This window comes from Passer domesticus, chromosome 5 (assembly GCF_036417665.1).
Source record: "Passer domesticus isolate bPasDom1 chromosome 5, bPasDom1.hap1, whole genome shotgun sequence".
Taxonomy (NCBI): domain Eukaryota; kingdom Metazoa; phylum Chordata; class Aves; order Passeriformes; family Passeridae; genus Passer; species Passer domesticus.
In genome coordinates this window covers 43728700-43756401 of record NC_087478.1, presented here as the reverse complement: position 1 = coordinate 43756401, position 27702 = coordinate 43728700, and the positions used below count along the sequence as shown (strand labels likewise).

At 34.3% G+C, this 27702-nt stretch overlaps 1 protein-coding gene across 5 annotated transcripts in view; it reads right to left on the bottom strand.

Moving 5' to 3' along the window:
* CFAP54 (cilia and flagella associated protein 54) overlaps positions 1–27702 on the bottom strand; it is a 101538-nt gene that overhangs the window by 13978 nt on the left and 59858 nt on the right. For all 5 annotated transcript variants that reach the window (XM_064419779.1, XM_064419780.1, XM_064419781.1 and 2 more), the window contains 19 exons: positions 26975–27062; positions 26331–26537; positions 24729–24795; positions 22873–23055; positions 20318–20404; positions 19240–19362; positions 18318–18371; positions 16823–17039; positions 16392–16486; positions 14702–14871; positions 9431–9533; positions 7971–8109; positions 6940–7097; positions 6560–6745; positions 5207–5333; positions 4758–4910; positions 3600–3708; positions 1071–1176; positions 258–347 (listed from right to left, as the gene is read on the bottom strand). In XM_064419779.1, the coding sequence (XP_064275849.1) occupies positions 258–347; positions 1071–1176; positions 3600–3708; positions 4758–4910; positions 5207–5333; positions 6560–6745; positions 6940–7097; positions 7971–8109; positions 9431–9533; positions 14702–14871; positions 16392–16486; positions 16823–17039; positions 18318–18371; positions 19240–19362; positions 20318–20404; positions 22873–23055; positions 24729–24795; positions 26331–26537; positions 26975–27062 (2462 nt within the window). The remainder of the gene's footprint in view (positions 1–257; positions 348–1070; positions 1177–3599; positions 3709–4757; positions 4911–5206; positions 5334–6559; positions 6746–6939; positions 7098–7970; positions 8110–9430; positions 9534–14701; positions 14872–16391; positions 16487–16822; positions 17040–18317; positions 18372–19239; positions 19363–20317; positions 20405–22872; positions 23056–24728; positions 24796–26330; positions 26538–26974; positions 27063–27702) is intronic.

The following is a 27702-nucleotide window of genomic DNA, read 5'->3' as shown; positions in this document are numbered from 1 at the left end:
ATACATGTGCACACATATCAGGTCATGTGCCATTTTATTTGCACTGAATCAAAGTTAAGGTAAACACAGTCATATCTGTCCAAGAGAGATTAAATGCATTACTCAGTGTCCATTTTAATTTTATTAAACAAGATCTACGCCAGAAACTTCAGGAAACCTTAACACTCTTGTTTGCATAGCCTTATTTGCTTGTATAAGGAGAATAAGATGAAATGTAAAAAAAATAAAATATTGCCTCTTCAGAATATTGCACCAACCTGTGAAGCTGCTCTTATTGCAATCCAGGCTTGTGCTTTGTAGACTTCTGATTTCATAGCTTCCTCAGAGGACTGAGCTACAGAAGAGGTCTAAAAATTATATACCAGAATCAGGATTCCAAATATATTAAAGTAAAATATATTCTAAACATAGAAGAAAGTCCTCCAACTTATAAAGTAATTGTTTTATTTGTAAGTTGTAAAAATTGGCATTGAATGTAAATGCATGCATTAATTGCTAAAATGAAAAAAAAATTCCAGAGCATACTAATTGGCTGCTCCTGGAAAAAGTTTTTTCAGAGCAGCTTATACTGTGGTCAGTACTGTATACAGTGTTGCTATCATATTCCCTTCTTTTAGAGTCTTAATTACCTCTTTTCTCTAATGTTACACAGTTTGCTTTCCATCTATGGCTCACAGGAACCTTCTATGTGGTTAAAGACACTTATATTTCTCATGCTGTTATTCATATTTGTATAGAAAATTTGAAATTTGATAAAGTTAGTCTTTTAAAAAACAGGTTTGAATGTTAAGTACATTTTCCAAGGTACAGATTAATTTATACATAATGGGAAATGAAAACACTGTTGGTTTCTTCCTATTTCATATAGAAAAATATTTTAAATATTATCATTCAATGCAATAAATGCAAACAAGATCAAATTCTATTATATGATTTCTTTTTGTGATTTTTCTAGGAGGACTTTTAGTATTAATATGATGTATAAGTCACTGCAAGTAATAATATGGCAAGGTGCACAATACATATTTCCTGTTTTGAAGAGGCCACTGCCCAAAAGACAGAAAACATACACTTGATTTGGAAGGCACTGAATTATCTGTCTCTGATTCATCCTCATTAGTTTCAGCAAAATAGAAATATGATAGTGCTATTTCAAGGTACGACCGTCTGATTAACCTGTAAGAAACAGCACACAGAATAATCAGCTTAACTATCAAAGTAAGCATTACAGTGATAAAATCTGTCTCCTGCATAGGACTAGCTAGATACCTCACCAAATAAATCATTCATCCAACCCCCATCATCTACTTTAAGTGCAACTTCTTTCAGAAATTCAGGAATTCAGAAATCCATGGGTTCCTTTTTTAAAGTCACACATCCTTATGGTGTGCTTAACAAATAACACCTTAATTTAATAGTACATGAAATATAGTATTCATTATTTGAAACTAATATTCCATAAATAAATTGCAAATTTTTAGTAAGAAAACCCTAATTCTGCAAGGGAATTGATCTTCCTGTACTGTTTGTCTTCCTTGCTCAAGTTAAGGCATTTATCCATTGCCCTGGTTTCCCTGAAACATAGGTAGCTGAATTTGGATATCAATCAAATTGTGTCCCCAGTCAAACTCTCCCAAGGATCAGCAAAGTTACCAAACAGTGACCAAACCAGACTTTTGTATCCTAACTGGGCTCAGATGCTAACCACCTTAGTTTTGAGTTCTGTACCAGAACATTTTCAGACCATGCTCACCTATTCCCACTCTCCTCTTTTCAGTGATTTTTACAGTAGTATTGTAAACTAAGCAAAAATAATAGAATCATAGAATAGTTTGGGTTGAAAGGGGCCTTTAAAGGTCATCTAGTCCCACTCCCCTACAAGCAGCAGGGACACCTTCAACCAGATCAAGTTGCTCAGAGAACCCTTCAACCTTATCTTGAATGTTTTGAGGGCATTTATCACCTCTCTGGGCAACCTATTCCAGTGAATCACAATTGAAAAAAAATTTCTTCCTAATATCTAGTCTGAATCTACCCTCTTTTGGTTTAAAAACATTACTCACTACAAGCACTATTAGAAACTATCTCCATCCTATAAGCCCCCCTTTAATTATTGAAAGGCTGCCAAAATGTCTCCCTGGAACCTTTTCTTCTCCAGGCTGAAAATTTCAATTTTCTCAGCCTTTTCTCACAGCAGAGGTTTTCCAGCCTCTCATAATTTTTGTGGACTCTGCTGGACCCACTCCAACAGGTTGATGTCTCTCCTGTGCTGAGAGCTCCAGAGCTAGTGCAGTACTCCAGGAGGGATTTCATCATATAAGAGCAGAGAGGCAGAATTATTCCCTTCAACCTGCTGAAGATCACTATACCTGGAGAATTTCTCCAACGTTTCTATTCCCTATAGGTTTATAATTGTCTTCTTATGCAGATTCCTCCTGGCTCTGCATATTTCTTCTAATCTCACTTATGAATTAACCTCCCCAAGCATAGCAACAAACTCCTGCTCACATCGTTACTATTCTCGGCAGATACATATTAGTACAATTTGTGTAAAGCAAAATACAAAAGTCAGAGTACTGCACAGCTAAAGACTGAGCAAAGTAGCTGAAAAGATGGCAAATTCTACACTTGGCTGGCAACAATTTAGTTAAATTTCTAGTCTTGCTAAGAAAAAAGGATGTGAGACATCAAGAAACAACTTTAATTAAATAATACCACAGATATCACAGGGCTTGTATAAATGTGAGCAGGATGTTAAATTCTCTAAAACAAGAAAGCCATGGTCCATTGATGTCACTGTACATTCTTTTAGAAAGATGGTAGCAAATTAAATGAGAGTGCAGCAAATTAAACTTGCAAAACTTCACCACAGTCCATTTCTGCACCATCTTCCATCATGCTGGCTGCTTGTTGAGGTTTATTACTGTGCTACTACTTCTACATTCAGAGTTCTGGTTCATTAACTTAAGTAAAAGAATACCCAAACAAGCAAGGTAAATTGCTGCCTTTACACTGTCTCTAACTAGATGTGGCACATTATTCATTTAGACTGGTCAAGAAACAAAAAAACTAAAGTCCAATGTATCAGAGCTGCTTGACAGAATTTATTGGCTGTCTTGGCTCAGCTCTTCAGGCATCTTCTAGGCTGATAACTAATGCCAAAGTCACTGTCCTGATATCTGTTACAAACACATTTCCTACGATCCTTCTGCCTCTGCTCTTCTGACTATTTCTGGCTGGTAACCTTTTCAAGCTGGATTTCTGTTATCTGGAAGGGGGCAGACCACAGCTCATCTTCTGAAATATGAATAAACCTCCTGTTTAATTGATAGCTCTGTTCTCAGTGTTGACAGATAGGGCACAAATTTGGAAATAGAACAGAAAGCTGTAATTTTTGTGTAGGATTAAAAAATGCTTTTAAATTTTCTTATCATTTATTTTAAATAAGAGAATAAATATCCAATAGCTCTTCTCTACTGAAATAAAACATAAAAGATACTCCATAATAGAAGTCCCAGACTAAATCTCAAAAAACTGTTTAAAAATTATATTCATGTACAATTTAAATTCTTTTCAAAGTTATATAGCTAGATTCTTACTCATATTTTTGACCATGTTGCTGGCTGAGCTTAACAGCTTCCAAGAGGGTTTCAACAGCTTGAGATGACTTGCTATTGCCTCTTTCAGTTATCTGGCGTTCTACCTTACCTTAGAAAGAAATACAGAAAGTAGATTTTCAATATGCTAATAACTTTTCTTCTGTAAGACCCACCCAATCTGTTTTTCCCTCCAGAAAAGTTAAACAACACAATACATGATCTATTCTCCTCCTGTTAAGCAAGATCTTCTCCAGTTTGCTTAAAAGGTAATGCACAATGCTTGTATAACAACTCTCTTCATAGAGTAGCTGAAATAACCGAACTTGGGAATCATAATGAGCCCTAACACTTCCTGATCCCAGCTAGCAGAGCATTGTATGTGAGGAGGTAATGAGCAGGCACAGGCCTGTTCTGTGCTCTGCTGCACACACTGTGTGACCCTCAGGCTCGTGTTGTGCTGGGCACATCCCACAGGACAAACGCAGCCAGCTTGCTGTAACAGAGGAGTCTGTTGGAAGCATCTTCTGTCATGGCAGTACCTTTCTGTGAAAGTGAAGCAAGAGGTTCTTATGTGAACATGCTTTTTGTCTGACAGTAGAAATAACGAATAGCATTGTTTTCTCTCAAGAACAGCTAAAAGATCAAAATGAGTAAACTTTTTTCACAGACAGGATTTGCATGTTGTGCTGTATCCTGATTGGTATCACATTCAATATTGCACAACTTGGAGTTCTCAGCCTCCGCAGTAACAGGAGATTATTTACACTGTCACATTTTTATTTTATAGTGTTAACTCCAAAAAATGGCATTTTAAGAGATACATTACGAGGTCTTCAATGTTTTTCTGGCTGGGATCCTCACAAACCAACACCTCCTGGTGCAAAACATAATTTCTTAATCTTGTTGGCCACACCCTTGGATCCCTGATAACATACAGACGAAAGTAGTTCTAATCCAGTTTTGAAATTATTTGTAGAATAATGCATCCTGAACTCCTCTGGTGTGGTACTAAATACAGGAGAGAGATCTGCATCTAGAGACACTGAGAAATGTCCAAACTTATTCTAGTTTTACAGTAAAATGTCTCCATTTTCAGAGACACCATGCATAACATTTCCTAGAATGGCACTTGGGATATACAAACAGAGGTTTATTTACCTATCTGAAAAAGAATTTCAATTTCCATATCTATTTTTTTTGTTGCAGCTGCTCTGCAAAGATTCAATGCTGATTCTAAATGCCTGAGAGCATGTAGCCATTGCAAGGGATGTCTTGCAGCTGTAGAAGCTAATTTTTCAGCTAATGTGTATCCTAAAGAAAAAAATGAAACAGTTATTTGTAAATTATTTAGCAGACAACCAATTTATGCAAAAATAAGCTAATTTCTGAGAAGAAATGCTGCTACATATTTACTGTTACAATCCAATTCTCAAAAATTCAAGTGATTGATGGATATAAATACAAAGCTAGTGTTTCACTATTCTGTGATGCCATTGAGGTTTACCTAGGCCACTCAAAAGAAGCCAAATCTACAGCAATCAACCCATTGATAAAATATGAGTGAAAATTTACTAAAATTTAAAAATAATGAGTTGTGTTTTTCTTACCAATTTTCATTTTGACTAGGGCTAGCAAGTTAATATATGGCAGGTAGATATTCTTCGTGGGTAAGACCAGGCAAGTCAATGTATTGTCTTCTCCTTGCCGTTCAATGGGTTCACCGCAATCAAAAATCTATGAAAAGAGCATGCTCAGTAAAATCAAGTTGCAGACAGCAAATTAAATAGCAGTTTGAGAAAGTAAGTTAGGTATTGCAAAACTGAAATGTCTTGAAAAGAGCACTAGAAAAGGATTCAAGATTCCTGAATTCCTTTACTTTAGTGTGTACTTGTCTTGCAGAAGAGTCTTGTAATGCAAACAAACAATTTTAATGAATTCCTGATTGAACTTAGTAATGTTAGGCTTTGGTTTTTAAAAGAAAACTCCCTAAAATCAGTCTTTTAGAAATAGATCTCACAAGTAACCAAAGCCCTGGAAAGAAACTGTCATTTCTACAAAGAAATCTGACATCCAGCAAAGGCCAGAAAAGAAAAAGAAATTAACATGTAGGGACCAGTCAAACCTTTCATTCATGGAGATAAGACAATGGGGAGACATTGTAAAGTGTCAAGTCACTTGAAGGTTAGCAAGTCTCACAGTTGGAAGTTTGAGTCTGAAGTGATTCATATGATTCTTTATTACTTAGGGAAATAAATATTTTGGTGGATTAAATTCCCATTTTAGAAAATATGAGGAAAGAGTTTGATCTAAAAACTTTCCTCTGTAACCTGTACCAAGTTCAGATAAAAACGCCTATTTTTGGATGAACCAGGTAATGAACCAGGTAAATGGTTTAGTGCTCTCACAAAGTTCATGTCTTTAGATTTATTTTTTTAATTACCTATTTAAATTTTTACATGGAAATTATTTCTTCATACCAATTATAACAATCCATCAACCTAAAATATCATGCTACTTTAAACAGATTGTCCTGATTCAAATTATTCTAAGACACAAAGCTAAGTTCTTAGATGCTTAAGACTTAGGAATTTAATGAGATCTGCATTCTCCCTGAGGTGTTGAGTATGAACATGTCCCTCATTGCAAATGGGAAAAATTAGTGTTCTGCATCTCTTTAGAAGTCAAACTACCTATTTCTTTTTTCACATCTGGATGCTTATTTTGCAACTATTCAATATTTTTAAATTCTGTGAAAACACCAGACTTCACATGTGAATATGCGTGATGAGTATGGATAAAGAGTTTGGTAAGATGAATTACTTCTTTACACTATTCTAATGTATTTAAAACTCAACTGATCAGCTACTAGGAATAGCCCCTCTTAATAACTGATATAAAGCTTCCAAGATGAATAATTAAGGCTGTTGGAAGGATTTGGAAATGCACTGACATATACTCACTGCTTTAATGGTAAACTCATGTGCCAAAACAAGCAAGTTAAAAGGTTCCACTGCAGAAGAGCAATGTTCTGAGTCCTCTGCTATTTGCAGTGGCAGTATGTCTGCCAGCAGAAGCATGCTTTTCACAAGAGTCAAAGAAGCTGGCAGGGAAATAAATGTATCTTCTTGGAGTAAACCGATGATATTCTGTTTGGACACAGACAACATAAACCAAAGTAGTTACTATATTCCTGTCTATTTATGAGGACAAAGCACACAAAGTGAAAAAAAATCAATATTAGAGGCACTATTTCAAACTTATTTAATGCTGCCATCAGCTGTTCCGACTACACAAAAAATTAATCAAAGAAAAGTGAACAGTTTTTCTTTTGTGTTCAAACCTGCAAAAGAAGTTTACTGTCTGCCACAGGACGTTTTTCTTGCAGGTCAAGAATAGCAGCTTGCAGCATCATTTCAGCCTGAGTCTCAACATCACCAAAGGCTTCTGCTTCTAATATTACTTCTTTTATCACACTTCTGCGCTCAGCCACATCATTTCCTAAAAGAAGAGAACATATGAATAGAAAAATACAATAGAAAATACTTCATTGTGTGTTCTACTTTTAAGTCTTTCTACACTAAAAAGTTACAGAAAATATGACATTATTCCACATTGCATGTGCACCATTTCATCAAATTTGTGTCAAATTTACTTTTAAAGGAAAGAAAAATCACTTAGTTTCTAAACTAAAAAGCAAGCCACCAACATAAATATTAAGGTATTTGAGACCTGTTCTAATTATCCAAAAATCTGATTTTTGTTAAAATTGCAAAATAGTAACAGCCTGCAGAGAAATTATCCAGAACTGATAAAGTAAGAGTTTGGCAACAGACTTAGACAGATTTTGGTACTTAAGTGAGCATCGGAGTTGTTCATAGAACCAAGGAATGAAAATCATTTTATTCATAACCAAACGTCAAAAGATGTATTTTGCAATGTCTCTCTTAATTTCTTTAAAAAATAACCTGGAACATTTTTAGGAGGTATGTAGGAATATTTCATTTATTGGAGATAAAGAAAACGAAAATATTTTGAGACTTTTAAAACCAGAAGCACTCAGCAACAGCACTTTTTAAAACGACCATACTTTGTAAATTACACTAGAACATTTGAAATTTTAGGCACAGTTATCCATAGGTAATGACTATTAAATGAAAATTAATATAATACTTTCTGGTTTCATGTTCTAGGAGAGAATGTGCTCATAAATATATTTTCCTTATTGGATTGGATGAATGTAATACAAATTGTTCAGTGGTAATACAGCCCCAGACTTAATGTTAGTATTTTTTAACTATGAATAATAATTGTGTCTGTATAGGCTCATTTGCCCATTATAATCCCAAAATCTAAAGCAAGAAAGGGTAGTACCTTTCATGTCACCAACACCATGTATCTGTGTCACGAGTGCAGTCACTAACATTGCTCGACACCTCAGCCACAAATGTACATTCATGTGCCCTTGGGCTGTTACACGGGCAGGGAGTGAAACAACTTCCATGGTGGAGTCCTATCAAATCCCAAAAGCAAGAAAAATGTTACTTTCTGAGTAACATACTTTGCTACAAACAAGGCAACAGGGCAGCACCAGTCTAAAATAAATTAAATTATTACAAATGTATTATAAATAATAGTAACATTTTAAATAGACATTTATTTGAAGGTTAGATACATATATTTTAATAACAGGAGGAAATTTATTTTTTAAATTTTAATAGATATTAAATATTTTTAGCATTGAATATTAAACCACTTTTTATGTGAGACTCCATAAATATATCTATATACTATATTTATTATGAAGAATAATTCTAAGAGTTTCGTTTATATTGCACTCAAACAGGAAGATTACAAAAACTTCTGAGCCACCTGAAAGTCTCATTTTAGAGCAGGATCAGTATCAGTTTCTGGTATCTCAATAATGACTACAAAGAAATTTCTAGTTTTTTATGTTTCTGTTGAGTGTAATGTAGTAGTACAAGTGTTTGTGAGAATTCTCAGCTCAGCTCCTTGTGCTGTCTTCATATATTCTAAAAACTCTTTCTATTGCTAAAATTCTACACTCCATGTTCTACTATTTGTTTCAGCAAGCAATCACTGGATAATGCACCACTTGCATTTAACTTATACGAAAAATCATCATGACTGATTTACATCTATACAAATGAGGAAAAAAAATATCTATAGCTCAGTTACTAGCTACAGGACCATCCTAAGAAAAGAGAGGAACAAGTGCAGAGAGACAGAAGCCCCTGATATGCAACACAAACCATGTTGCTTGTCTGTGTGAGTCAATTTGACTCACTGTGCTCTCAAGAGTGACTGAGTGGTGTGTGACCAACAGGCTTTCCAAAGCAGAGGTCAGAATCCCTGATACTGGACAACAGAAGTCAGCTGAAATTTTGCTCCATGTGGAGCACAGCAGTGATGTGAAATGGTCCATCTGGCTCTTTGAAAGCGAATTCAGTTTTCAATCAGAAAATGTAAAGCACCTTAACTGGATAATACAAGATTTTCAACTGATAGCCATTTTTTTCACTTCCTTTTTGTTTGAGGGGTTTTAAACAAAAGATTTTCAGTGCTGCCATTTCAGAGTAATAGAAATAAACACTGTAATTCCTAACCTCATGTAAATTATAATGATGATTACAGACACCTTGAGCACACCTTAAGCAAGCAGGTATCTGAAGCATGTCAAAGATAATTTTTTCCCCAGGTTAATGGTTACCACATAATACAAATGACTGCTATGTTCTAATATTATGAAAATCACTCAACACTTAATACAAAAAAGATTCATATACAGAGAAAGAGAAGTTTAAAACACATACCAAACACTCCCTTTCATCCTTTTCCTCTTGAACATGTGCCACATCCACACAAAAAACTTTTGCATCTTGGAGAAGTCGAATTGCAGAGAAAGCCAAAGCAACACTGTGGTATAAAGCAATATTATTTTTAAAATCCTAATTATATTTGCCACTTTAAGATTTTATTAGTATAGATACTTATTTTTTACTATGCCAGAGATGTAAATCACCAGTTACCAATTTTTTGCTTCAGTAAAACATGGTTACACTCAAACCATTTTCCGAATTTGTAGGCATTGCATTATGAAAGTGACAGAAGAGCACTAAGAAAATAAATTTTGCCAATAACAGACATAACCTGATAATATTTCACAGTTAGGGTGGTTAGGCATTGGAATAGGTTGCCCAGGTTCATGGTGGAGTCACCATGCCTGGAGGAGTTTAAGAGGCATCTGGGTGATACAATTTAGTGGTTTAGTGGTCACAGCGGTGATGCTGGGTTGATGGTTGGACTTGATGAGCTCAATGATTATTATTTGATCAATAGCATATAAGCTCAAATATATCATATTCTGTTGGAGCAATCAAAACAGAACTCCATTGTAATTTTCAGTTACACACAGAATCATAGAATCATTTTGGCTGGCAAAGACCTCTAAGATTGTCAAGTCCAGCTTTTAGATCTAGTCAAATCAGTAGATCAAGACCAACCACAGCATATCTGTCTTCAGAGATAACTTCTTAGAAATTATAAGATGTAAAAATACTAAAAATTACAAGATCTATTAGGAGAGCTCTATATTATCCACAACTAAGGTTAATACCTTTCTCCTTAAAACTTTTACAGGCTGTGCATTAATCCTCCTGTTAAATCCACATGGTCAAATACTCACAGAATTTTAGTAAACACCACTAAGGTGATGAGGCAAAACCTCCTCAGCAAGAAATCTCATGATATTGCATCTATTGTACTCCCCACCCCATAGCCCAAATTCTTTTCTGGAGTTCACTTTAAACAGCACCTTTGAAAGACAGACACCATTAGGACTGGTGTAACATTCAACCCTATGTGTCAAAAAATGATGGGCTTAGATCTCAAAATATTTTCAGGTTTCTTAAAATATGAACTACTGGGTTTTTCTTTTTTTGCTGTCTTTATAAGCACTCAGATATCCTCAGCTAATGTTCAATTTTCATCACATGTACAAAAATGTGTATCTACAGCAGCAGACTTTGTGAATACAATGATTTCATGATATGAAGACATCTGCAAAAGAAGAAGACCTTTCTCATACTAGGAATTGTTGTCCAGAGAACACACTATTCAAAATATATTGAGAATTGCCAAAATCAATATTTCTTTGTATTGGTTTATTTTTTTTTCTTTGTATTGGTTTCCAATTGCACATTTTCCTCTATGTCTGTAAATCTTTACTTTCCCACATCTCTAAAACATTTTTTGAGTTTGGTTTTGGGGGCTGTTTGTTTGGAATTTTTTTACAATTCTACATATTCTCTGATCACAGAAACATTTTTCTAGTAAGTGTAAGCTACCAAAGAGTATGCCTACCTCACTACTTGAAAGATGTTTTTCATCAGGTTAATTGTTAAAAATGTATAACCAAAGATCTTATCTATGCTGTTTTTTTACATACACTCTCTTTACATAAAGACTGGTTGTTATGAAGCATATTTAAATAATAGAAAATAATTATTAACACCTTAAAGTCCTTTTTACACCGCCAGAACAATGCAAAGATCTTTTAATGCAAGAGAGATTCAGGGTCTGTGTGAATTTACTGCATTTGAGATGTTTTAGACTAATGGTTGTGAAGGCAAAGATCTTGCACCAAGAATTCTGAACACGAGCTGAACTACTTCTAAGTTACACACATTAATCTGTCAACATATGTATAACCACAGGATGGATAACCTCCTGTTAAGATAAGAGAGCAGTTAAAGTCTTCCTGTCATTTCTGATTCTACCCTCCTTGTTGTTTTTGTGATGCAGACCTGGATGGATTACACCAATTCAGCACAAATAGACCCCAAAGTAACAACGAGAAACAAAGCCATTAATATCTTGGCTTTTACATTTCAGAATTCAATCCTCATGAATCTCCTTCATCATCCCTTTACCTCAGTTTTATTCAACAAAATGAAAACAGAATAAATCAATGTTGCATTGGATGATAAGTTTCTCTCTAAGAACAGAAAAGGTGAAACAGAATTTGCTTATAAAAGCAAACAGAAAAAAGGATAATGCAATGATGTACCCCAGCTGCTTTTTTTAAGAGTTCTCCCCTCAAACCAAGGCATCAAAGTTAAAATTACAGCAAAATCTAACTTCAAACATTGCTTGAGATGCTGTGGTTCACATCTCAAATACCTTGGAGAAGTTACAGCACCTAGGAGTATATACAGGTTATTAACAAATACTAAACTAAATTCCTCAGCACCACTGCCTTGAGTTAACTGCTCTTGTCAACATTTAGCAATATTGAAAATGAGGCTATTTTTACCTACATGCTTACACATACATTTCTTAACTAAAATACAGACCACAAGCCCAAAGATTCATATATGCCTTAAGTCACAATTTATTCACATAAGCAGAGAAGCACACATTTGGGTAATTAAAAACTTCACATTTATAGGACAGACACCATGAAAGTAGTCTGCTTGAGATCGATGGGATTAGTCCTATACATAAAGTTATTCTGAAGCATACATTTTTTTGCAAGACAGAAGCTTGTAATGCAGAAGCTTCCCTTGATGAAATTTTTGTGACCCTCTTCTGCTGTCAACAAGAGTGATGTATCTATACATTTCCCTTGACAAAATACACATCCTTTTATCAGCTGAATCAGAAAGTGACAAGATGATCAAAATAGGAAAGTACAGCTGACTATAACAATTTCACCACTAGGTCATTTCGCCAAAGGAGAAAAAAAAGATGAATTTCTGTAATATCATGCAAAGTTTGATTTCTAGGCTGGCAGGCAGGAAACATTCAGCTGTCTGAAGAAATGTTTCATTTGTATCTGAGGCAGACATATCAACAGCTTCCATGGCAGCGCAATAAAACTGCAAAATAGGTTAAAAAACCCCAAACCCTTCCTTTTTTTTTATGGGTTTTTCTTCCCTGATAGTGACCACTATCAATATATAAGACCCACTAAACAAACACCCATCAAAAATTGGAGAGTCACAAAAAGTGATCTATAAAATGCTTGACATCCATTGAAATTCTCGATATTCTAAAAAGTTTTTTCAATCTGAGACAAGTTACAAGCCAACAGAGAAACTAGTTTCTATCTCTAGGATATAAACAGCATGGCAACATGAAGGGTCCTGCAGTGAAATGTCTTGCATATACTGGAACCACTTCGGAAGGGCGAGAATGTCTGAGAGAGGACTCTACAAATGAAGGTTTTACCAAGCCTAATATCAAGCTAAGATTACACACAGGATGTTTCAGAAGTGTGAATTCTGCTCCTTGATGACCAGTACAGTGACTTTATAAAATTCAGGACACTCAAAAGTATGATGAGGTGACTGTCAGCGACTGGTGGATTTCTCCTTGACAATTTACTGTAAATTAATCTAATTCTAAAAGCACTGAAATGGATTAATATTTCATGTTGAGAAACGTCCATAAATAACCTACAAGTTCTTACTTTGCATCTTCCCTAATGGCATTATTGCTAAATTATTACAGTCCTAATATCTGAATTTTTGGCAACTGCTTTCTTTTAAATAACATACACAAACCCTGGGGGAAAGACCATGCTGCAGACTGTTACTGTTTTCAGCACAGTAAGGCTGTACAGCCCTGTGAAGCTCCTGTCCTTGTTGGTTATTTTTACTGCTGTACCATAACAATGCAAAAGAATTGTGCTATTTAAAAGGTATTGATTTTGAGAGTGTTCAGCTAAGAGAGCTGAGAGAAGGAAGATGGCTTGTTTTGTCACAGAATAAACATCTTTTTTAATTGGGTAAAAAAATCCCATTGAGATTGATTTATCTATTGGCCTGATGAGTCACTATCACTTCATCAGCAATCTTCACCACTATTTCAACAATAAAGAAGGGGGTTGGGTTTTTTTGTTTTTGTTTTTGATTTTTTTTTTTTTTTTTTTTTTTTTGTTGTTGTTGTTGTTGTTGTTGTTTTTTTACGCTTACTGTGCCATTTCTTATTTTAGGAATTCTGGTGTGTTTAGTTAGATTAGACCTAACAAACATGACAAATACTGATTACATTGTACCAAATCTCAATCTAATCTGGCACGTGATGGTGCTACACCTGAGGATGCTCCATCTGTAGTTCGCAATTTGTATGCTTAAAGATTTTCCATCTAATAAAAGATGAGATAAAAAGAGCTTCACATTGATAAAATTATCATGCATTGTTAAACTAACATCCTTCTTACACAAATTAATGTAAAATTACAGGTATGCTAAACAGACAAATCCTCCTAGGTAAAAGACCAAAACAATGCTTGGAATTTAACATCTACAAAGAGTTAATATATTTCTGTAGGTCCAGTATATTCCAAGAATGTTAAAATTGTAACTTCATTAAATTCTCCAAAAGAAATCAGAATCTCAAAAAAAATAACAGAATTTGGGAATATTAATTTAGAGAAAATAAGCAGACATACAGATACATGGAGATAATTCAGCCACAGAGATAATAGAACAGTATTTTAGACTCTATGACTAACAACATACTGCTGCTGAAATCTGTTCTGTTTATGTCTACTTCAATGCTTTTTAATCATTGTAATTTAAAAAATAAAATTTTGATGTTTTAATTTGAAACCAATAAGTATATCAAGAAGAAACGTTCCTTTAGGACATAAACACAGGGCATTCTAGAACAAAGTAGAATTCAGTAGTCCTGAGATACAATTAGTGCTCTGCTGTGCAATTTAAATTGATAAGAACTCGCATGATCTAACATATCCAGACTTTAACCAAAGCTATGAAGATTGCAACTTCTCTTTGGTTTTATGCAACTCTTTATCACAAAACCATCTCACAGAGAAACTGCAACTGATTCTCTGGGCCAATTGAATCTCTGGCCCTTTAAATCATCATTTAAAAAGCAAAAGAAAGCAATAATAAAAAAATTAAATACCTGTGTAACTTACATTTGTAAATATACTAATGGAGTTGTTACAGATAACTACTAAGATTTACTATATTGATGTAGTAATAAAGAATTTATTTTTTTAATCACTGGTGGTGAATGCTGTGCAAAGTAAGGTTGTTCATAGCATTACTTACCTGAGAGGTGATTGATGCCTTTGCTGAGAAATAGAAGCAAGTTCAAGTTTGGCCTCAATAAGAGCCTCTAAATCTTCCACAGAATACCGAGATATGTCCCCATCATATTTTTCTTGTATGTCCTGTACAAGATAGCTAAGACTTTCTTCAGCTTCTGTCAATAAAATCCCCTAAAGAACACAGGGTTGTATGATTTCAAAAACTAAAGAAAAAAAATTTTCTTTAGAAATATTTTTTTTTTCAGTATAGCCTGCTATCACTGCATCCTAAAATAAATCAACTTAAGTGCAATAGGCTTTTTCTATAAATGGGGGTGGGGTGGCAATTCTGTTTTTGTCAGGCATTCAGAATCATGGTGTTTAAACCAGCAACATCTTAACAATGTTGCCATGCATGCTTAGATACATACATTAAGGCTTAGCAATGCTATTCATTAATTTCCCATTCTTTATCTAATAGCTATACTTGATAATCTTATACTGTACTTCTCACTATGCTTAGTAATTTTAAACAACAAACACAACATTAAAAACAACTTAAAGATGACAAAAGAAGTATTACATTTTTTATTAGATATATTTTGATATCCTTGTGTGCAGTATGTATCCTCAAAGTTCAACTATAATTTACAGTCTTTCTGATCAAAAAATCTGTCGGAAGCTGTAAAAAACACATTTAAAAAGAAGCTAATTTTAAATTAAATCTCAACTGTGGAGCTTTCAGCAGAATTAAAAATTTATTTAAAGGTTTGTATCATCCAATACATTACTTTGATTAAAATTCAGAGCTCAACTTAAAAAGTATCACCAAAAAACCCAAACCATAAAAAACTCCTCCAAAAGAATAGAATAGTTAAAGAAAAAAAAAAAGAGTAAGAAATACATTATGCCTCTTAAATGAGCCTCATTCAATTCAAATGAACATTTCTATTTTAGTTATTTTCAAGTTGCTATTTGCAAATTATAATCAAACATTCAAGTTTCTAGTGTATGACCTATACCAACTGCCACATAAAATCATCCTTCCTTCTCCAGACATACTTTTTGTATTTGGTTGTTTGTAACAATGGCCAAATGTAGATACTTCCAAAATGGAATGCCCCTGTGAATATGTCAGCCCTTAATTTTGGTCTTTTTGTGACGTGAAACTGATAAGCATAAAGTTTACAATTAAACAAAACAAAATCCAACTAAACAAACCCCCTTCAAACAAAGCTAATAAGCTGTGGTATGTTTTCTTCAAAATAAAGTACCAGAAAGAACTACATGAAAAATTTGAAATACTGCACATATGAAAATGGTAGAGAATGGGTTTTTATTTATATAGCATATTGCCCCATCAAAGAGTCTCTGACATGCTCTACAGATGGAACCCTCTGAAAGGAGATGATTTTATCTTGAAATCCCACTGTCTTTACCCTTTACGCTGAAATAGTAATACTGAGATCTGATTGTGGAAATATGTCACATCATTTGAAAAATTATTGTACCAAAAATGAAAAATGATTGCACCAAATAGTCAACACTTCCTGCACAGCTAGTAAGACTACAGTCAAATTAGAAAGAGAAATATTAGTCTCCTTTTTCAGACCATCCTCTCATCATAATTTCTGTTACATTGAAGGCATTAACACTATTTTTTGGATCAATCTGCATTTTCTTAATCCTTTTCTCCTAAAAATCAAAATTACCTTCAGCATGGCCATATTTAATTCATCTTTATGGTCAACAAGATGCACCGATCTGTCTCTTTGTTCCTGTTGTCTTGAATCCTGATCAGCATCAACTGTCAAAAGCATGGCAGATAAAATTTCAGATAACAGATGCAGGACCAAAGCATTCTCAGTAATTTGAAGAACATAGTCCTTTTCTTTCTACTTACAACTGGGACTTTCAACATCAAAATAAGTAATAATGGAAAAAATTAATAATAATAGTAATAGAAGAATAATAAAAGAGCCTTAACAAGTCTTACTGCTTATTTCAATAATGACTGATTTTTTTCAGCAACATCTAAAATTAATATTGTTCATAATATGATGTCTTAACTCATATGCAGTTAAAAGTGAAAAAAAATGCTTGAAACAATATAAATAAACTTTTCCACCATCCTTATAATTACCTTTTAGATTTGATGCTGTAGTTTTGCTTGGCTCTGGCAAGCTGTTGTTGTCAACAGAATATACATTTTTTTCAACTTTTTCAGGTATATTATTTATTGTGGCAGAAAGACAAATGATGAGATGCATTTTGGCTAAGGTTAATTTATTCATAATTTGTTGGTTGCACAGTGGCGCCACTGTTAAAGACAGACTCCAATTAAGTGTATCTTCCAGTACCTACAAGAAGGTTAACAGTTATTTGAAATGACACATTTTACATTTTTCTTGTTCAAGACATATTCTGTTTCTATTAATAGTGACACAAATCAACAATTAACATGATAATATTAGTAATATTCTCATTTATTATGAATGAGTTGGGTTTTTTTCCAAACTTCACCCCTCAGTAGGACTTGCTACAACCTCAGAGATTGGTTTTCAAGCAGAAGGTGCATCTACGAAGTTATAGCTATTATCACTGCAAGTTCTAGTTTTCTGCATTGTAGGTGAATCTGTAGTTCAAAAATCTCAACTCAAAGAAAAGTCTGCTGTTAGGGAAAAAAAATTCTTGTATCACATCATCATTCTAGCATATTTCATAGACTGTTATTCATTATAGCATCCTTGTTTTATCATGAGTTTAATAGTCTCACTTTAGATTAATAAATTTAGAAGTTGAGTCTACACAGATTTGCAAGATCATGAGACCAGTAACAGCGCCACATATACTGTGAAGTGTTCAAATCAAAAGCTCAAGATAATGCACAACTTCAAAACAAATCAGAAACTAGTGAGATCAAAAGCTGTCAAGATACAATTCTCATTTCCATCCTGTAATACCAACTGTTGTAGGAGACACACAAGCTTACTGTAAAAAAGAGAGAAAAGTGGAGGGGGAAAAGGTAGGGATTGTAATTTACCAATTTGTTTTAATGGTACAACTTTTTCACATTCTGCTAACATTTACCCCTACCAGCTCAATGGATCTGTGAGAAGGTTAATAAATGGAGATTATTAAAACTGAAAAACACAAAAGAAGTTAGTGATGAGTAGGTGATTTTAAATAAAATGAGAAAATTACTGTTTTGACACTGGTTTATAGAGCCACCATTTTAATTTTCCACCCCCTCCACCCAGAAATGGACTTCAATCCCCATCTGAATTAGGACAAATCTATGACAACAACTCTGATTGACATAAATTATAACATTAAAAGCCTGACACTCTCAGTATTTCAGCAGGATAAGCACCTGACCTTCCATATCACAACAAAGCCTGAATACTTCCATTAGTGTGTTTTGCACAGAAAAGCCACAGATTTGTACACACTAAATTTCCCATCTGAAAAATGGTGAAAATGGTAGTTGCCCTTCCTTTGAGAGATCAGCCACAAAATTGAAAATTTAGGAAACAGTAATCCATTGAGCATAATATGTCTTCTATTTACTGGGTTTTTTTTAATAATAACAAGGATATTTTCTCTTAAGACAGTTTACTTCTTCAGGGTTTTTTTACCTGCAAATTTGTATCAGTCATGACAGATTTTGAGGAATCAAATTTCTGTGAGGCCTGTGAAATGGAAAAAAACAAAAGTAATGTGTTACAACATGAGTGTAAAACCAATGAGTTAATAGAGGTGGGAGGAGGGAAATTTCCCTTCAAATCAGCTCATTAAACTCAATTTGTTCTCCTTCACTTTTTGTAACACAGGGTAAAGGAAGCAAACATGAAGTTTGTCCAATGCTTGACAACCCTTTTGGTGATGAAATCTTTCCTACTGTTTCTGCTGAATTTCACCTGGTGCTCTGTCCAGAAATCTTTTGTCATGTCACCTACCCAAAAGCACCACTCAGACAAGGGAGACATTGATTACATTCATCCAGGATTAAATCATTAGGTTATTTTGACAAGGAAAGGCTGGTCATGGGAGAGGCTTACCCAACAGCCAGGTCTGCCTGCACAGGTATGCTCACAGTAAGACAAGAGTCCAGGTCAACTGTTAACAGCTTCCCACCCTTGTAGCACATCAGTGACCAGATAGAGGGGAAATCAAACTGACCTGGGGTGATGTGAGCTCATGGATCTGTGGGCAGCAAGAGCCATTATGGCCCAGCATCTCCGGAAGCTGCCCTCACCCTCCCCAGGGCCCCAGACCCCATGTCAGCTTTATCCATACTTTTCATGCCTGCATATGAAATCACACATTGTTTTTTCTACAGTAGTCTCTGCAGTACTCAGTGTATAAAACACAGGTTTCAAAATTGATTTTTGTTCCTGCTGTTTAGTGAGAGATTTTAATGCCATTCAAACCTACTGTTTGATTAATGTATTGAAAGAAACTTAGGAATTTCTTAACAACTTGCAGATATGGAGTATGTGCAGTTTCATGAAGAAAATGGATTGTTACAGCTCAATGTCATACTTTTATGGTGTTTACCTGCATTTGTTCATTATATCTGTATCCTGCTGGTATTTTCCATGGAATTCTCTCTCCCAAAATAAGTAAAGATAGCTCATGAAAGGCCTCCGTAAAAAATCCTATATCTGTAAGTACTTTAATCTATCAAAAAATAACAAAGCCTTTGATTTGAATGTTATTCATTATTCTTTTTGCTCAAAATCAAATATATTTAAAGGTAATTTTCAAATAGACTTGGCTACCAGAATAGTACATTGATGGAGAATTATCTTCAATGGAAAATCTTTTACATATTACAGTGAATAATTTCAAAAATGTGTCTTTCACTTTCAAAAATAAATTCTTTTAAAACTTCCTCCTGACAAAGGGAAATAACCTGCTTCATCTGGTAAGAGTTCTGACTGCTTGTCCAAGATCAGCCCCTCAAAATCTGTTTCATAGATTTTACTCATCTCAGTCTTGTAGTACTCAGCTACTCTACCTAACCCATATCAACATTTCCTGAAAACATCTAAAACCAGTATCACTTTGACACTTAATACTCTTAAAAACTCTTGATAATTAGATGCCTTGAAAAAACCCTAAACATCAGTGAACATCAGTGAAATGACAAAAATCTGTTCCTAGATTTCATGGAACCCTGTTCTACCATTATAGTAAGAACATATCCAGCAGTAAACATCTGGGGGAAAAAAACCATTCATGTTCTGCACTGAAAAAAACATTTAAAAGAAAAGTGGAACAAGATAGAAAATACCAAGTGAGAAGTCTGGACCAAAGAAGAAAAACCTCCTCTTCATTAAATAGAGAGGAGAAAGAATTTGTGGAAGCACTCAACAGCCTATGTAGAAAATTAACAGTGTACTGTGTAAATATCTCTGCATGCTACTAAAATTGAGAATATAAATAATAATTGCATTTACACAGTACCCTTACCATCTGCTGTGCTAAGAAACACTAAGCAACAGCTGAAGTTTAAAGTATTACTTTTCATAGTATAAATATATGACTATTAAATTGACTACGTTAAACAAAGAATTGAAAAGCTTACTTGAAATACAATGTGTTTTGAGAAAGAGAAAGTTTATTTTATTACCTTGAGGATTCTTCCTTCAATAGATTTAGTTGGGTCCTTACAAATCTCAGATACAATATACTGGTATAATGTGAACAGAGGTAAAATCTGTAGCAAAATAGTAGGGCATGCAGCTATAAACATCATACAGGGTACAGTTATGGAAATACACATTGCAATTACATATCAAAAGTATATAGATAATGTAAGATTACATCACACACCATCAATATTTCTCTTACACTTTCTGAAATATTAATGTGTTAAAAAGTTTTTCAGCTCACTAAAGCTAACCCCTGATACTACCTTATTTCTGATTCACAATGTAGAAAGTGAAGTTTGTTCAAATTATTCTGTGTTCAAGGTGGGGTATTTTTACTACATCATTACTGTAAACCTACCAGAAATAGGTTGATACAAGGGATTTCTAAAACTGTCTGCATTTTGATACCATATTTTTTCAATACAATTAACAGAAGAATAGAATTCTGTAAGCTTTTTAAAATAAACACAATGAAGTCCTGCAAATAAGTGAAATTATACCATTTGTAAAATAAAGTTGATGGTGATGAGACTTACTGACAAATTTATTTACATTCATTTTAAATTTAATTTTTTGTAGGGACATCTAACAAAAAGAACATTTTAAAACGGAGCTCTATTAAAGTATAGAGACATTGTATATCCTTCCAGTATCTGAAGGGGGCCTACAGGGAAGCTGGAGAGGGATTCTTCATCAGGAACTGTAGTGATAGGACAAGGAGTAATGGGTACAAAGTGAAAGAGGGGAAATTGAGGTTAGACATGAGGAGGGAGCTCTTTACTGCAAGGGTAGTAGACACTGGAGCAGGTTACCTGTGAACTTGTGGATGCCCCAGCCATGCAGGGATTCAAGGGCAGGCTGGATGAGGTGCTGAGGAACCTGGTCTAGTGGGAAGCATCCCTGCCCTCAGCATGGGAGGTTGAAACTATATGATGATCTTTAAATGTCCCTTCCTAAACATTCTATGGTTCTATGATTTATTGTTATACAATATTTCTGAAAAAGCAGATTCTTTCCTAACAGATTTATGTGTTTATTGAAAATGAAAGAACTTTGAAAATTTAATTACTGTTCAGCTTTTACATTTTTCTTCACTTTAAAATGTCCCCGAGCTTAGAAAATGCTAACAGCATTGTTAGATTTTTGTCAAATTCACTTAAAGTTTTCACAATGTAGTTTAATACTTCTGAATTTGGATTACAAATGCTTGAGGCAAATGTTTTAATTGTAACCATACAGTTTCCTATTGATATTTGAAGTAGTTCAACAAAATTAGTCTTTGAAGTTTTATTTTTAATAAAACTTGAATCTTGATGCATTTTGATTTAAGTGTCAAATCAACTTAGCACCCACCATCCAAAACATTCCCACACAATAAGCATTCAGGGGAAATGAAGCTCTCATTCAGCTAAAAATGCAATTGCTTTGACGATGATCCATGAACTGGATCTATATTCTGCTGGCAAAAGTGCAGAAAGAATCAAAGATGTGCATGGCCATGTGAAGCAAGCAGTCAAATTAAGTGCCTCTGCCTCCAGGTAATTGTCTGCTCCTGGATTTTACTGGAGGACAGCCAGGACAGTTACACAAAGCCAAATAACAAAGTGAACTCCAGTAATGCAGGATGGGGAAAAGCAACAATGGCAGTTAGTCTGAAGTTCCAAAAGAAATCAATCCAATAAATGGTTTGCTGACAAAAAAAAAAGTATAGCACCTTTCTGCCTCCTCCTGTCTAACTCCTCTTCCATTCCTACCTCCTAACCCTTGTTTCTCCTTGCTGCCAGCCCTGCAATCTATTCTCTTCCCTGGCACTGGCTCTGCCACTTGCAGGACCTTGTCATAAGTGGATTAAACTCATCAAAGCAGGAAAAATCTATCTACTTTTTCAATGGAGAGTTTTCTGTCATGCTTGATTTACAGAGGTAGAAAATAATCCCCTGACAGGAAATTCTGTTGGTGCATACAGGATCAAATTAGAAAAGAGAGAGTATTGCACCTTTTTCAGCAGTAGTAATCAATTCATCTGTTTATTCTAATGTACAGCACTGCACCTTTGAAGGAAGCTGGATTAAAGTAGAAATGGTCAGACATTAAATAGAGGAAATAGGAATATGACCAGCATAGGAGGGAAATTATAAAAACATTTCATACAGAGGAATAAGAGAACAATGGAAGGAGAAAGGCAGAAGGGACTTTTATCTACTGGAAGCTGAAGTATTGAAAGCACTCTGGACATACTACATTTAAAGTATTTTTCGATATAATGTATTTTAAGTAGCATATAATAGAAAATTTCCTCTAAAATGCCTAAGCTAAATGAACCATGTGTTGTCATGTTCCAGAATAAAAAAAATTTCCTAATTTTTTTCAAAAACTTGTATGCAGCAAGCTATACCTTGTTTTAAGTGCCACATAGCCTAGCCATAGGGATATTTTGCTACAAGTTCTTAGGTTATCTCGTAAGTACACCCACACAAGAAAGTAAGACTAGGTGTCTTAAAAATAATTTCCAGATCATAAAAACAATACTTACTATTAAATTTTGTTTTGCACAATGTAGTTCAAACATAATAAAATTCAGACTTGCAACTACAGTAGAGATATCAGCTCTGTAGCGATCAGAGAACAGGTCAATACCAGGAATAAGAATATTTGCTTCATATTGTGCAAAGTCATAGTCAGATGCTGGATGTGGAAGGGAAGCTCTAAACAGGGTCTGAAAGTAATAACAATTAATTATTTGTGAAAAGGTGTACAGGTATTAGTAATGCAGTACCATAAACTCCAAGTCATAAATGACTTCATAAACACAACTCCATCAACGCCTTAATTATTCAGCTGATTACAGCCACAATATTGGATACATTTTAGAGAAAATATTTTATGTGTGAAGCTGATGGAGAAATAAATAAGCTGTACATAGTCTAAGGACAGTATGCCTCCCATTGTTTCTGGGAGAGTTGCTGACTTTAGGGCCAGTTAAAAGCTAGTTCCACCTTTAACTAGGTCAGCTAGCACAGCCTAAATCATATAACTAAAAACTAATATGAAATTCAAGGAAATAATTTAAATGTTCTCTTAAAAAGAGAAGAATGCTAACATTGTATCTGATGTTGGATATTCCTTCCCAATTGTGTTTATCTTGGTATAATTAGCAATGGTGTGCTAGAGAAATATGCATTTACACTCAGATCGGAGATATTAACAAGCCTAAAGCCGACACCAGAGGTGGAATTTAAACAAGGTTATAAAAGCTTTCCATTTCAAAGAACAAATTATGGCTTGAACTTCTTGCAGTGTAGTGACAGTAACTGATTATATTTTTCAAGACAATCACCCTGCAAGCTGCTTCTATCCCAATTAATATCAGACCCACTTCAGTCAAGTCACAATTATTTCTACTGTTATACAACTGGAACAAAATGCTTGCTACCGTTTCTGTCAAAAGGAGGAATCACCATTATGCAGCTTTGTAATTGTTCAGCAATTACAGTGCTAGAAACAAGTCAAAATTTTCCTTTACCTTTGTTTCTTCAACTTGTTCCCCCTTTGCTGAACTTAACAAGTTTTCCAATGTGGTCTAGGACAGGTCTTAGAGTCAAAATCATGACACAAGATATCAGACAGTGTAATTGCTTTGTTTTGGAAGAAGCCAGATAACTTCCTGAAGCTGCACTGGGATGAGTAATCATTGATCGCAGTAGAGTATAACTTGCAGTTCTTTTTCCTGTGATACTTTTGACACTGACATCTTAACTTCCATTTAAAAGCAAACTGAAACATTGTTGGCTTTTTTTCTCTATAGGTCTTTTTTTCTGAAAGTCTGCAAACTTAATTTTAATGATCTTATTTTCTTTGTGAGACGGGATCATTTTTAATATCCTCTGGTTTTAGAGCAAACTTGTTATAGAGTTCAGATTTTAGTATTACAAACTAATATTTTTCAGTGCAAAAAAATATTCAAAAATTTCTTTTTTTCTAAAGAGTCTGTGCTCTTTGTTGAAAATTTAAGACAATCTGTGAAGACTCTACAGATCTAACAACAGCACTCTGCTGTTGTTGATGCCATCCAGCTCTTCCTGAGCAGAATACTTCAAGAGAAGAAAAATATATTTGACTATCAAATGTTTTAGTCATCTTCCCTTTTCAGTACTTTTTCTATGAGACACTCTAGCCTCCTATTGAAATGATAATTTTTAGGCTATAATACAAAAATAATGTTAAAAAACAAAGAATAGAAACATTGTATCTAATATGCATAAATTGTCAACTACGTCTGATCTCCATTCTTCCTTTATAACCAAAACAAAAAAAGAATTATTTTAACAGAGGGTCATTTTAGAAGCAATTTGTTAACTTCATAAATATGAACTGAAATTGCATTCTTACCTTAAAAAGTATTGCAGAAAAATAGCAGTATTTTGTTCTTGATCTCATTGTTGATGTTGTAATATACCTAAAGCACAACAAATAAAGAAATATGAATGCACCCATCAATATAAATTATTTAAATCCTTAGGTTTTTAGTCTAATGTGATAATAATACTAACACAATCTAGATGTTTTTCCTACTGGAAAACAACTGCATGTTTTTAAATAGGTGTTCATTCATACCATGCAAAGACATTTTTGACCAAGGATAAACCTAGACAAAGGCAGTTGTCTAGATTATCTTCAAAAGAAACACAGGCAATCTGAGTGCAAACTTCATCTCATAGAAAAGTAAAAAGATAAAGCAGATTAAGCAACTTGCACTTTAAAGTATTTCTTTCCACAAAGGAAGCCTAAGGTAACTAACATATGGAGCTTAACACGGCAGGTGTCTAGCTAAACATAATGATCCCTACACAGTACCTCACCAGAGCCTTAAACCATCCTGGTAGCAGGATCATCCTATTATTAACAATCCTAGAAATCTTTAGTTCAATATTAGAATCCTTTAATCTGCCTTTTACAGCCTATGACTAAGTTGCTATAGAAAGAGCAACTCAAGAGAAATATGTTTAACAGTCCAAGTCAGGTCTAAACACAAAAGAACCACCAGCTCTCTCCAAATCCTGCCAGGATTTGGAATGGATGTATTTAGCAGCAAAGGGATAGTATCTAGTGCAGCAAACAGGTGCCACAAACACCTATAAAAGCAGCTGGGGACTTGGTCTCACCTAATTGGACCCAAGACTGAACCACAGCTCTGAATTAGAAGAGATGTCATTTGTAATGAAGTTAAACTCACTCCTTTTCCTTTTGGGTGCTAATTCTAAGTATGGAAAAGCCACTTCATCCTGAAATACCCATACTAGTATTTGCAAAGCTACCTTGGCTTACAGATATTTTACAGTGCTATTAATACAACCTGCTTCACAGGTAAGGCAATTTACTTAAGGATGAAACTCTGCCCTTTCATGGTTATAGTGTTTCCAAGGTCATTTAATGCTGTCTTGGATACCTCTAGATTTATATTTTGTACATACATTGAGGAACAGCTCAGAATTACATTCACAGTGTTTTACCAGCAGTCAAGGACTACTGGATGGAAATATTTATTGATGGTAGATTTTTATACAGCAATTTAAATTTCATTTAGTTCTAATTCACCAGAAAACTAGTAATTGAGGCAGTAAATCTGACCTCAAGATACATTAATATTTAATATGTGCAGTAACTTGGGAAATATGATATTTTGATTGAAAATCAATATGATTGTAAAATCCTTGCACTTATGACTTTTTATCATTTTGTTTTCTTTTAATGATCTCTCCATATAACATACAGCTGCATTTATGATCAAAGATGAGCACTCTAGAAAGGAGAAAAAACAATATTCTCCAAAGAAGCAAATTTCTCCCTGAAAGGAAAAATTACTCTGCTTTTGATGAGTCCTTTTTATAATGGCTCATTATTGGTTTTTAATTAATTTGAAGTTGCCTCATATCTTGGATGAGCAATTTGTTTAAAATACTACAGAAATACATATATGGGTAAGACACTTACTGAGCTATCTTAGCCACTAGGACAGCTGCATGTAAACATCCCCAGGCTCCAGCCTGAGAAAGAAATTTCTGACTCATATCAGTTGATCTTCCAACTGCAAAGCGGTCTGTAGCATCTTTTGGAAAACTTAACTCTTGCCAGGTGTTAAGAGCATCAGCAATGTTGAGTGTTTCATCAAGGGACTGACACCAGTATTTAAAAGCAGCTCTGTAACGTAAAAAAATACCATCACACTGCTGACATTTTCCAAAGTGGAAGATAAGACCTGCTTCATTTTTCCTTTATTACTTGAGATTTAACTAACTCTGATTGGGTCAAAAACAGAAATACAGTTTCTACAACACAAAAAAAGATATACCATTCCTGGGCAAGAGACTTATTTGGACTCAAATCCTCAAGCCATAGACATTACTTCTTTAAAACACAAAAAGATATCATTAATTTGCTTACTGGCAATTAGGTAGCTAAGAAAAATAAACAATGTATAGGGAAAAGCCTCACAAAATATAGCTAATAATAAGTCAGATGAAAGAAGTTATATGGACTAGTGGACAGCACAAGAACTTACAAGACAGTTGAGAGGTATAGGACCGACCATTTAAAAAAATGAAACTGTGCTCATTTTTAATCCAGTAACTATGTACCTTTTATTTCCAGTATAAAAGTGAAGATTTCCAAGTTCGTGTAGAGCCTGTACCTTGAGGTCTCTGTGATTACTCATTTCAAGGATTCCTGTAATTTATTTTTAATCAATTAAAAAAAAAACATTGTCATATCATTAAACTGGTTACTGAACCTTGAACAAGTTTGGCATGAGTAGACATGAATTCACATGTAATTCAATGCACAAATATTTTTTTATCTGTCTTGTATATTTTACCTTCAAATGTACCATTTATTATTACAACTAACTTTGAAAGCAAAAATAACATATATGGACCTGTTTGCGTAATTGTTTGTATTTTTGTTTTGTCAGACCTCTCAAATTTCTTCCTGTTCACAAGATAAACTGGAAAGCAGATCATTGGCCCTGCTAAACAACTCTGCCTGCATACAGCCCAGTAGCACTCTCACAGACACATTTTTGTAACCAGTGCTGCAAATAAAACCACTTAGAGCTACTACACTTGACCTCTTTAGCCATACAGCAAAATCAGGTAAGTAGTGAGGAGCTGTGACTGTATGAGTAAAGCCATACCAGAATGTAAGATGCAAGCCAAGTAACTAGGTCACATATCCAAATGCACAGAATCTAAAGCTTGTTTGCTAGGAAAAAAAAACTGTCATGGAATTAAAACGAATCTGCTAAACATTATATCAATTTCTGAATTGGGGATTAATCAGCATAACACCACTGAAGTAATTCTTTTTC